The sequence below is a fragment of the Pelodiscus sinensis genome, chromosome 6 (genome assembly GCF_052426305.1).
Source record: "Pelodiscus sinensis isolate ZL-2025 chromosome 6, ASM5242630v1, whole genome shotgun sequence".
NCBI lineage: Eukaryota > Metazoa > Chordata > Testudines > Trionychidae > Pelodiscus > Pelodiscus sinensis.
This window is the reverse complement of record NC_143057.1, coordinates 106,656,361-106,668,919: the sequence shown is the minus strand read 5'-3', so window position 1 is coordinate 106,668,919 and position 12,559 is coordinate 106,656,361. Positions and strand designations below refer to the sequence as shown.

The following is a 12,559-nucleotide window of genomic DNA, read 5'->3' as shown; positions in this document are numbered from 1 at the left end:
GTGTTTCCTTCGTAGTACTGATTGCAAGGATGAAATATATCATTCCCCATGCATTGTTGGGAAAGCAAGTGTTTACTAGTGCAGCACTATTTAACTTTTCCTTTTACATATGCAAATGTAGAGATTGAATTTCAGATATCACTTGTATAAACAAATATCTGATATAGAATGCTTTGCAAGTTAGAAAAAATGAAATAAAACACAGGTTTAAGAATTAAAAAGCCATATTAGAATATTAGTGTTACCTGTATCTGGTTTAACTTGACAGTTTCCTTAACTAATTTGGAGCTCTTTTCATTAATTTCAACCTTGATTTCATTAATTTAACTTCAGTGGTTAAAACAATAATTGTTCCCAAGTTGTTGTCCTGTAGCACCTTAGAGACTAACAAATAACTCATATATGTAATTGTAGTCAAAACCCTCTTCTTCAGATGAGAAGAGGGGTTTGCCCACAATACTTTATATTTTTATTTATATAAAATAAATAAAATGAGTTAACATAACTACCCCTTTGAGACTATTCCTAAGTTGGTATAGAAAGCCAAATGGCTTTCTCTGTCCCCATTTATTCTTTTTTTAAACACGGGAACTGCTCTGAAAAGACTTTTTTCTCTAAAGTGTGCTAAGGAAAGGGATGGGGGACAACAATAATGCATGTTGTTGCACTATTGCAATTTCACCCAGTAGTTAGTTAATCTTATGAATAGAAAGATATATTTTGATCACCAGAAGGCTCTACAATTTTCCTTTAATGCAACAGAAGTGAGGAGAAAGATGAATGAGAAATCGGTTAAATTGCATTCTGTCTTTCATGTCATATTAATGTATGAAAGTTCTCACCTAAAAGTTAGGACATTTCCTTTCATTTTGGTAATATGTCCTATAATTGTGAATATTATCAGATATTTTGTCTTAATGTGGGACCAGGCTAATCTGTGCAAAATGAGTAATGGAAAAAGTAATGAGCGTGGGATGTTAATACAGCACACCATATCGTTTTTTAAAATTAGTTCCTATAGTGATAGTGCTCACTTTCTACCTTAACTTGAGTCATTACAACTCATACTTCAGCTGTCTGGACAAGTGATTCAAGATCTAGAATTAAATTAACGTGATTTTGTTCTAAAACACATTTTTAGTGTTCTCATCTTTTTGGGGGGGGCGGGGTTGGTATTAACGGGAGCTCAGGCTTGTGTTTGTTAGCTCTTCGGCATGAGTGCTAATATCAGAGAGCTTCTCAATATGTATAATTTTTCATGACAATCCAAAATAAAGTGTTGTTTTTAGCTAAAACATATTTCCACTAATTCATATTTATTTTTTGCATGTGCTGTTTTTAGTCCTTGCTAGACTCTGATTTCATTCTAAAATACACATAAAATATAATGAAAAGGGTCTAAACTCCAAAGAGTCTTAAATGTCTTGACAGTTGTTTTGTGACCTCCTTCCCAGTATTTTTTGCTGATTAGACTTTTTTTTTTTTAGAAACAAAGTTTATAATATACATTATCACTGTTTTAGGATGGTGATTCTTCAATAAGGAATGCTGCATCCTTTTCTTTGCGGTCACCTCAGTCAGTGTGCTCTCCAGCTGGAAGTGATGGAACACCTAAAGGTACTCTTGTAGCTTAAACAGGTTGTATGCACATATGTACGATTTTTTTCCCCCAGTAATAAAAGGGAAATATAGTTTGATCTAACTAGCATTTTATATTCAGAAAAAAACACAGAAGTTTTATACATATGGTGATATTTTTAATTAAAATTTTATTTTGCTCCTCTGTTGAGTAGAAACCTGAGCATGACCAAAATTTGACTAACAGTATTGTAAACCAGTACTGTGGAGGATATCAAGATCATAAACCTTGTAATGCTATAGATTAAACTGTATTAGAAGATCAATTTCTATTGTTCTATACAAACATGGTTCAAACACGTCACTGAGTTATTGATTTATTTGTATTTACAAAAGTATAACACAAAACTGTTGTTGTGTTAATTGTCATGAGACACAATGTGGTGCCATCATTTCACAACGACTGTGGATGTGGTCTAACTATATTAACTGGATAGGAAAAATAGAACAGTTCAGTAAGATAATTTTAAAAAACCTAAAAGTATTTCTTTATACCAATCTCTAGAATGTGTGTGGTTTGTGTATGTATTCATTTTTGGGTTTTTTTTCCCTTTTTGTCTGAGTGCCTTCTTACCATTTTATAACAGTAATTGATTGTGACTCAGTAAATGGAGTACACAGTTTTGGTGTATTGCAAAGCATTCAAAGCAGTGCATATTCATAATAACTCAATGCCATAATAATATAAAGGGGAAAATACTTTTCTCTGCCATACCAATGGAAGATAATAAAATAAAATGTTTTCTAGATGGTTCTGGTGAGAGAGCAAGAGAGACCTGAGATTGATAAGAGAACTAAGGAAATAGGGGTAGAAAATTCTTATTGGTTATTCAACTATTCTGTTGTTCCCGGGGCAGGTCCCCAGTCCCACTCCCAAGGAGCCCTCTGTATGGGATAGCAGCAGCCCCTGTTCAGGGGAGGGTCTGAGTTCTTGGACCCAGCATGAGCCAGAGCTGAGCAGGACTGCCTGCCCACCCAGCTCCTAATACAGTGTAAATGCAGAGCCATAGCAGAGGTAGGTCCTGGACCCAGCCAAGTCAGGAGCAAAATAAATTTACTGGTGGGGGTCGGGGGAAATTCATGTAGTGTATAGCATTAACCTATAAGCTTTTGCTTATGGGTTAATCAAGTACACTCTTCCATCCCTATGCACACCCATTGAAGAGTGCCCTTAAAGAGACGATAGTCATTTTCTTCTAGAAAGCTGGACAAAAGAGTTTCTTTTACTTCTGACTATTTGATAAACAAGTTTTAAGAGAACCCTCCACCAAAATCAGTACAATACTAAGATATGATATGCTTAAAACCTTTGGAAACGTATTTTAACATAAACAAATAATGAAATTCATAAACCTGTCCTGTTATAAAAATCACACAAAATAAATTAGTGTTTTCTTTTTCTAAAAGCAGCGAACTTTGTTATAAATATACTAACCTGCTCTGATTGATTAATATAAATTCTTTGTTTCATTGAATTTAAATATGTAGTAAAGCGGAATGATTACTTTATGAAAGCTTAAAAGTATATTTAAAATACAAAATCAGATTAGAAATACTGATAAAGAAAATGTAAAATAGAGAAGGCTGCATCATGTATTCCATAATATTTAATGTTGCATTCAGCAGGACAACTAATTTGGGCTTGCTTACAAAGTTTTTGCAAATACCTCTCTGACAAACTTAAGGATATATCAAAAAACCTTTGACCTTTTTATTCCTAAATTTAGTGCTTTTTATCTAAGTTACCACCTTCTCAATGAAACCAAGGTATTAAATCTGACATGCAGTGGAAAACATGGTCCATTTTCTTTAGAAATAAATTTTAGAAGAATGGCTGTATTCCAGAAGTCATTTGCTACTTTTGAGTTCAGGGATTTGCCTGGAATGGGTGAAGAGGGAAACAATGAGTTGGGGAGAGAGCAATAGGGAAAGGGCATGGTCTGGGCACAACAGGAGTGGAGTAAGGATGTGGCCACAGGCTATGAAGCTTGCCTCTCCCAAGTAGCAGCTTCACTCGTCACCCATGCTTAGTTGTCTTTGATATTATTCATGAAAATATTGTTGACAAGCCTGAAAACATCAGAAGAGGTAGAAGCTGCTGTTGTTGAAAGAACATTGTTTCCTCCATAGAGGACCCAAAAGTGATATTGAATCTTTACTGATCAGAGAGTTTGTACACAAGATACATTATGGTTTCTAGGCTCTCAGCACTGTAGTTAAATGTATGAGGCGATTGGGGAAGATATTGTAGATATTGAGCTTCTGTGATTTCAAAATGTAGATAACACTGAGATTTCATTAGACTTGAAGAGTATTATTGCTCAGTGTGTAATTATGATAGGTGCTATCTGGCTGACACAGAATTTGAATAGAGAAAAGGTAATATTAGTAGACTGAGGAAAACTCCTGCAAGAAATGACAGAAGTTACATATGAAGTTTTGAATTTATAAGTTACATTGTTTTGAATGAATTTGTCTGCTTTTCTGAAATATATACAAAAATATCCTTACTCTGTGATGTTTGGCTGCACTCTCTTCTCAAAATTACCACACACAGTTCTGATTTTTCACAAGGTTGCAATTCTTAGGCAGGTTACGTGCTGGGGAGGTTTTGCTGCAGACCTTGCCAGCCTCATACAGTCAGGTTTGGCAAGATGCTGAAATAACTGTTTAGAATTGCTAATTACCAAACTGTTATGGCCAAATATAATTTAAGTAATTATGGGAAATTCAGATAATTTCTGGAACATTTACTGGAGACACAAAAGTAGTAATCCTTTAAGAGGCTCAGTTAATAACCAGATTGGGGCTAGAGACAGCACTGTACGTAGTTTATACAGTGGCCAGCCCGGTCTTCAAGACAGTGATACAGAGGATAAAGCTTCTTGAATATACATTTCTGGATTTCCCAAAGACTTGAAGAAGAGTTCCAGTTTGAAGGGCCCAAACTCTTTCGTGGAGAAGACATATTCTTCTCCCCATTCCTGGGTCACATTACAATCCCTAGTAATCTACCTTGTAGGGCAGAAAAAAAGAAATATCCCTCCCCTAGCCACACAATACCCACCATCTCAGCACTGTTACACCATAGCTCGTAAGAGGACCAGGGCTCACAAGTGAAAGTAGTCTGCAACTCAGTCCGCTACCTCTCAAGCCACTTCTTCTAAGCACTTTTCATGGGGCAGTCAAAATCCTGAACAATTCTATCTTGAAACATCAGCTGCCATCTTCACACCTATCACACCCCTTCAGAAGTTGCCTGACCCTATTTCAGAGCAATTACATGACCTCTGACAGATGGATCCTGGGAATTATTTATGAGTTACGCCATTCAATTTGTTTCCCTTCCCCACTGTAGCTCTCCTTCCCATTTTCCTTCCATTTTCAAGAACTCTTCTCATGAGAACTTACTTTATCAGGAAATATACAATTTGTCATGACAACTGAACCAGTCCTGATTCAACTTAGAAGCAAGAAAGTTTACTTCCATTATTTTCTGATCCTCAAAATAAAGGGAGGTTGAAATCCCATGCTATTTAAGGGCATTAAGTACAGGAAGAGGCAGATGATCAAGATGGGCACATTAACATCCATTATTCCAGCTCTAGAACAAGTAGATTTCCTACAGTTTACCTTTAGGCCAGGACCATTATCAGAACCAACTGTCCACCAGGTTATTCTTCAAGGTTCTCTTAATTGAACCAGAGCATTAACTTGGGTAGCACCATCCTTGACACAGTACACAGACTCACCACCCTGCTACAGATGCCTCTCTAATAAGCTGGGGAGCTCAACTATACAGCCGCATAGTTAAGGGCAAATAGCCTTCCACAGAAGTGACCCTCCATGTTACTCTTTTGGAGCTAAGTGCTGGCAGGAATGCCTGTACGCAATTTCTTCATCAAGAAAACATACATGAAAGTCGTGATGGACTTAATTTGATCTCTGTATTTTGTTAAACACCAAGAGAGTGCCAGATCACTCGCCCTCTTCAAGGAAGCACTCATACTTTGGAAATGGTGCATCCCTCATAATGTGCTCATCCCAGCTATCTATCTATGAGGATATAGAATGTGACAGCCTGATAGTCTCAATCGAAATTTTTGTCATGACTCCAAATGGGAACTGAACTCAGAGGTGATTTGACATGTATTTACCCTTTGAGGAGCCCTGACTGTAGATCTCTTTGCTACTTACCAGAAAAAAAAATGTCTGTCTTAGTGCCCTTGGCCTGGCCTACAAAAACATTCATTGGGAGGTGCCCTCATCCTCCCATGGCACAGGGACCTTTTCCTAATATGTCTTTTCCCATTTTTGTCTTTTGTCCCATGCCTAGTTGAAAATTCAGCAAGGCAAAGTGAGAGTTATTCTGATTGCTCCTTTTGACCAAGACAGGTCTGAATCCCTTATCTTACACACATGACAATATGCCTTCCTGTTCCTCCTTGGCTGATTCTTCACCTGATCTCTCAAAACAATAGCCTGCTCCTTTACCCCAGCTTACAAGTCCTTCACCTGCTAGTGTGGCTCCTTCTTAGTTCGAAAGATTAGGGGCAGAATGCTCTGATGAGAGAAAAGGTATGTTGCTGCAAGCCAATGTTGACGACTTGAAATAGCTACAAAATGGAAATGATTCCAAGTTAACCTAAACACACAGACTCAATCTGCTCTTTCGTACTCCTGATTTTTACACTGTATTTTAGACCTCAAAAGGTCAGAACTCTCACATTGCAGTGAAAATGTCCTTTCAGGACGCCAGTTAGACACAAAATACAGGACTATGTAGCACTTTAAAGACTAACAAGATGGTTTATTAGATGATGAGCTTTCGTGGGCCAGACCCACTTCCTCAGATCAAATAGTGGAAGAAAATAGTCACAACCATATATACCAAAGGATACAATTTAAAAAAAATGAACACACATGAAAAGGACAAATCACATTACAGAACAGAAGGTGGATGGGGGGGGGGGGAGGAAGGTGAATGCCAGTGAGTTAATGATATTAGAGGTGGGGAAGGGGAAATGTCTGTGAGTTAATAGTATTAGAGGTGATAATTGGGGAAGCTATCTTTGTAATGGGTAAGATAGTTGGAGTCTTTGTTAATTCCCCTGTGGAGAGTGTCGAATTTTAGCATGAATGCCAAAAGGGAATCCCCTGAACAGATGAGTGGGCTCAACTGACACTGCTACCAAAAATCTCTGCTTGGAGGTGCAGAGGCACATATACACCTACAGTGGAGCAGCTATAGGGACACACCTCTCAAACCATTGTTACTGCACAAGGTGAGCAACTTACTGTCCCTTTTACTACAAATTATTTTAAAGGCAAATTTTGGGGCAGATGTGAAAAGTACACCCCTTCTTTGTATGCTGGATCATTCCCAATATAGGGCTGCTCTTTTGGCTATATCCCTTCATTTATTATACTCTTCTCTCTCGAGTCAGAGCCAAATAAAAGGTGCTCTATCTGATTATCTCCGCAGTTACAAAAGGGGAGCTCTATCAACTGTTCACAGCCTAAAGGTCCTACAGGTAGAAGGCACCTACTTCTTCTGTTGTTTTCAGGCATGTCAACACTATTTTTATGGGTCAACATGAGACAGTATGGATGATTTGTCTGGGTCTCTATGTATCCCACTCATGCCAGAGAAGAAACAGCTGGAGACACTTTTTTCAAAGGTTCTGTTAAGCAATATAACTTGGTAAACCAGACTGTGCTTGTCAGTGTTGCAGGGTAATATTGAAAAATCTCCCTAAAAACTTTTTTAAATTCATCTTTAAAGAGTGCCAAACCGCATTCTTCATAAAATATTAACAATAATGGTGATATCTAGATCTTGATATATTTTTCATTTCTAGGTTCTCAATGTTTTAACAAGCGGTTGGGTATTTGACAACTTATCTGGCATCTTTTCTGATATTCTCTCAGGAAGATCCTAGACCTCTTCAGAATTGTTCCTATGCTTCCTCTCTAGTTGTGTATTGAGTAATAAATAGTACCAAGGTTCATGACAGCTCCATGAACTGCAACTCAGAAAAAACTCAAGAAAAGGGTAGTTTTATTATCACCCTTCCACAAAAAGAATTTTATGTGTGGGGAGGGGGGGGGGGGAGAGAGAGAGCCAGAAAGCATTCTTAGCATAACAACTTCAAGCTGAAGGAACAGGAAGCATATTCCCTCATATATGAAATCATAGCAGGGCAATTGTGACCACCTCTGCAGAAAAGGCTAATATCATTTTGTATTGAGAAGAGTATCATGGGAGGCAATTGTTTTTATCTGCTTGGCAATAGTAAGTCTTCAGCAGGAGTACTTTGTCCAATTCTGGATGTCATAGGAAAGATGTGGACAAATTGGAGAGAGTCCAGAGGAGAACAACAAAAATGATGGGAAGTTTAAGAAAGTCAGACTTGTGAGGAAAGGTTAAAAAAGTTGATCATGTTTAGTATTGAGCAAAGATGACTAAGGCTGGAACATGGTAAGAATGTTAAGGGCTGTTATAAAGAGGACAGTGATCAGTTGTCCATATCCACTGATGGTAGGACAAGAAGTATTGGCCATAAACTGCTGCAAGGCAGATTTGTGTCCGATATTAGGGGAAAAAATGGGACTATAAGGTTAGTTAAGTAGCTTACCAAGGGAAGTTGTGGAAACCCCATCCCTAGAGGTTTTTAAGAGCAGATTAGACAAACACCTATCAAGGATGATCCTGTATACCTGATCCTGTTCTAACATGGGGCGATGGACTAAGAGACCTCTCAAGGATACTTTCAATACTGCGTTTCTATGGTTGATTCTCAGGGTACAGTCATATGGAAAATAAAAGCCCTCTGAGCCAGACAGAGCTGCCCCAGGTCAGCTGACTCTGGCTCACAGTGCATAGGATGTAGTGCTAAAAATCGCTGTGTAGACACTAAGGCAGGGGTGGGCAATAATTTTTAGGGGCGGGGCACTCCAAAAATTTGGAAAGTGGTTGAAGGCCACACTCTTCCAGGATATTAATGGTGGAGGTGCAGGGTCTGGGATGGAGGTTGGGTGCAGAAGGGAACTTGGGGTAAGGAGGCAGTTGTGACCTGGGGCATTGGAGTGGGGTGCAAGGGTTGGATTGTGACCTTGGGCAGGGAATTGGGGTACAGGATGGGGTGGGATGCAGGGATTTGGCTTGTGAGCTAGGTAAGGAGGGGACTGTGATCTGGAGCAGGGCTTTAGGGTGCCAGATCTGGGAGGGAATATGGGTACAGGAGGGAAGGCAGAAGATTTGGGTATGTAAAATAGGGGGCAGTAGTGGAAGGCAGAGGGATGGAGAAGAGAGGGACTGGGGTGCCAGAGGTATGCTGTGCTAGGAGACTTACCAGCCAGCGCCATTTCTGAATCAACCTCCCTGCCTGCCTTGTCCCCACACAGGCTGCAGCCATGTGCTCTGGTGGCTGCCTGTTATTGAAACAGGCAGCTCCCATTGGCCAGTTTCTGGTCAGAAACTGTCCAATGGAATTGTGCTGGGGGCAGGAGTAGCTCCTAAAACTTTCTCCCCCTCCCCTCTGGACTCAAGAGTTGGTTTTTTTTTGTTTTTTTGTTTTTGTTTTTAAACCTCCCTGCATATGTGATTCTAAGCATCATGTAGGTGGGTCGAGGCAAGTGGGGAGCCTGTCTGGGGCTCCCTGCAGCATCCGCGGGCCAGATCCAGCATGTGGTCCATATTTTGCCCAGGCCTACATTAGGCTTAGTCTGTAAAGGTGGAGGGTCCCACAGCTTGGGCTCCAGGCTGTGCCGCAGTGTCTACACAACAATTTTTCAGCTCCAGAGCCTGAGTCAGCTGACCAGAGCCAGATGTGGGTATTACCCGCCTTTGTAGACATACTCTCAGTAAGCAGCTTAGAATACATTCTCCAGGTTGATGTACTTAAAGAAGAGAATCCCTCAGCCATTATTGATCGCCTCCCCATGAGTCAAGATAGACACAGAATGAGATTTCTAATACAGCAAAGTTTTGCAACTTTCTGGTACTGATGTCCAGTGTGCCACAGTGTGTCCATCTTTACCTGCAGGTCATCGATCTTAAGGGCTCCATGCATAGGAATTACTCTGTTGGAGAAATAGCATGTGAAGCCGCTTGAGGATTCCTTTTGAGGGCTAGAAACTGTTCCCTGTAGGAGATGCAATTGAAGGTACCTTCCAGAGTGGTCATTCCCTTTGTTCCCTTTGAAACAGGAAGATGAATGATGGTAGGATTTCCCCCTCTGCAATCTATATCCTTAATTTCTGATGCTTCTAAGGGTGTAGGAACAGACTCAGGACATCATAACAAAATACGATGAAGGGTCATACTCCAGAGCAACACCTTTTTAGAGATGAGACTGATGTGGATAGCTTTTCCAGGATAATCTGAAAAAGGAACACATTCTGGTTTAGTTAGAAAATGTGACAACCATGGAGTAGGAACAAGAAATTTAATTTAAATAGCATAGTGAAGTAGATGATCTCCTCAGCAGAAGCTTATATAACTTTTACTAGAGTTATCAACCCAGAAGGGATGCTAATCACAAAGCCTGCCTGGCTTTAAACCATCAGAGATTGACATTTAATAATGGCACATGAACCTGCATGTATTCAAGCTAGTATTTAGAGAGCATTATCTTGGTTTGATCTGAGACATGCCTTAATAGGACATGTTCATATTCAGTTGTAATACAAAAGACATGACAAGGAAAGCAAACTGAAGTTCACCAGTAAAAGAGTTTGCTCACAGATTGCCAAGTCATCTTTTCTAAAACTCTTCTGACCCCTTTCCTTTTTGCCTAGAAGAAGGAATAATCAAAAAGATGAAAAAAGGATGCTTACCCCAAATTGGCCAAAAAGGGTGTGGTACTTGGATGTTTGGGAGATATTTCACAGGCTTCTTTTATTCTCCCCTGCAGGCAGGATGTACTGTTCTTTGTCCTGTTTCTGCATCACATCCTAGATTACTCGAGCATATCTGATCAGTTGTTGAGCAGCAAGTCCTAATAAGGTTGATTATTCTTTCCATAGTAATGGAAAATCTTCTAGCCTCACAGAAGTCCTGTACCCTCTCTGCCTACGCAAGAGCTTAGACAAAATTATCCTATTAGAATTAAAAAGTCAACTGGAAGAAGTCAGGCCTTCCCACTTACTGAATTACAGGATGGCTGAGACTTAAACCAAAGTTCCATCACCACCATTGATTCTTGTGTGTCAGCACTAAAAAATGGTTGTAAAGTCAGATTCATCAAAGTCTCTAGTAGCTCACCCCATAATGTCAAAGTTTATTATGCCAGCACTCTTACGTAAACCAAACCTGTCCTCCCTTCTTGAGATCTTCACTTATCCATTGAAGCAGATGATATCTAATTCCTTATATTTCCTTGCTAAGAAAACATTTTTCCTCATAACAATCACATTAGCAAAAATGTCTCCAGAAACCTTTGTTCTTATGGCATGAACCTTATTATATTTTTCCTAAGGGCCAGGTTGTTCATCATGATTCAGAAGTATTCCAAATGTAAACATAGCCTTCCTGGCATGACAGGAGATCATTTTGCTTGAAGCCGCAACATCCAGAAGAGTATGGCATATGCTGCTTGTGAGAAGAGCTATTAAATTGTATCTTAGTAGAACCAGTCAGTTCAGGAAAACCTCCTTTTTATTATTTTATTTTCACCTTAAATGCCTAGTCCTGACAGCTTCTAAATCCTTTATAGCCAGGTGGAATTGCCAAGCCTACACAGTTGAGAATATACCAGTCCTGGAAGGATTTAGAGCCTATTTAGTTTTCTCAGTGGTGGCATCCTGGCTGAAGAGGACATCAGATAGCATAGAGAAAATCTCTACAATTGTCTGCTTGGTCATCTAGATCTTTATAAAACACTGTTGAGTCCTAATGCCATTCCTATTCAAAGGTCCAAGTGATGGTCCCAAAAATAGTTGCACATACTGCTTTTTAGGGAAGGGGCATTCTTGTTAATTTGTCTTCTCCCTCATTAGTAATCTTTCCTTCCAGCTTCCTAGATCCCAAATGTGATAGTGAAGTCAGAATCCACAATGAAAAGAATTAACTGATTTTTTTTTCTGGGAATAATCTTATAACCCATTCCACCTCATCTCAGATCCTTTGACCTCTGGCTACTTTTAAATAGAAAAAGCCTGATTGGGTTTTTCCCCCCCTATAGCTTATGTAGATGTCATGCCCCAGAGCAAAGTAGGCACATAATGCTACCAAATTGGAAAGATACTGTGTTATATTCACTTGACACTAATAGAAATACTTCATGTAAAGTACAAGGCAATGGAGAATCAGGCTTTTAATTTCATTGAATAAAGTGTAATTGTTAGGAGTATGAATTGAATGTTCCAGTACAGCTTTAGAAGTACTCATTTGGGTTGAGAATAGAAATGTCTGGAGAATGTAAGCTCCTTGGACAAGTTTGTGAAGTCTCTGGTATTTGCAAGAAGAGAGATACAATCCTTTATATCCTGGTGTGGGAGAGGGTCATTACCAGAAAGGAGGCCATCAACTAATTTTCTCCTGTATGCTACAGCAAATTAATCTTGTAGATACTGGATTATCTAAACTAGAGATAAAGAGGATCTCAAGTCATATCACAGGAATCTAAGTCAGTGATGGAAGGCAGAAGGAGATGCAGTCTTGGCAGGAGCCAGGATTTTGGCATAGAGCAAGGGTGCAGAAGAGATAGCTAGTGGTCCGCATCAGCCTGCCAAGCCACTGGATCCAGCCTGCGGCCGCCTCACCAACACCCTTGCTATAGAGCAGCTGCTTTAAACAGCAGGATCCTAATTTCTATGCAGTCTGGGGAGGGAGGAGAAAGGAGTCTGGGCAGTTTCCGACCAGTATGAGCTGAGAAATTTTGCTGAAGGCAGGGATAGCAAGTGAAGCCTCCCCACT

The 12,559-nt window shown here is 39.6% G+C and overlaps 1 protein-coding gene across 8 annotated transcripts in view; it reads left to right on the top strand.

The window, feature by feature from the left end:
• The window catches only part of NIPBL (NIPBL cohesin loading factor), a 312,200-nt gene that overhangs the window by 165,791 nt on the left and 133,850 nt on the right, over positions 1 to 12,559 (top strand). For all 8 annotated transcript variants that reach the window (XM_075932528.2, XM_006139460.5, XM_006139462.4 and 5 more), the window contains one exon: positions 1,524 to 1,617. In XM_075932528.2, coding sequence (XP_075788643.1) covers positions 1,524 to 1,617 — 94 coding nt within the window. The remainder of the gene's footprint in view (positions 1 to 1,523; positions 1,618 to 12,559) is intronic.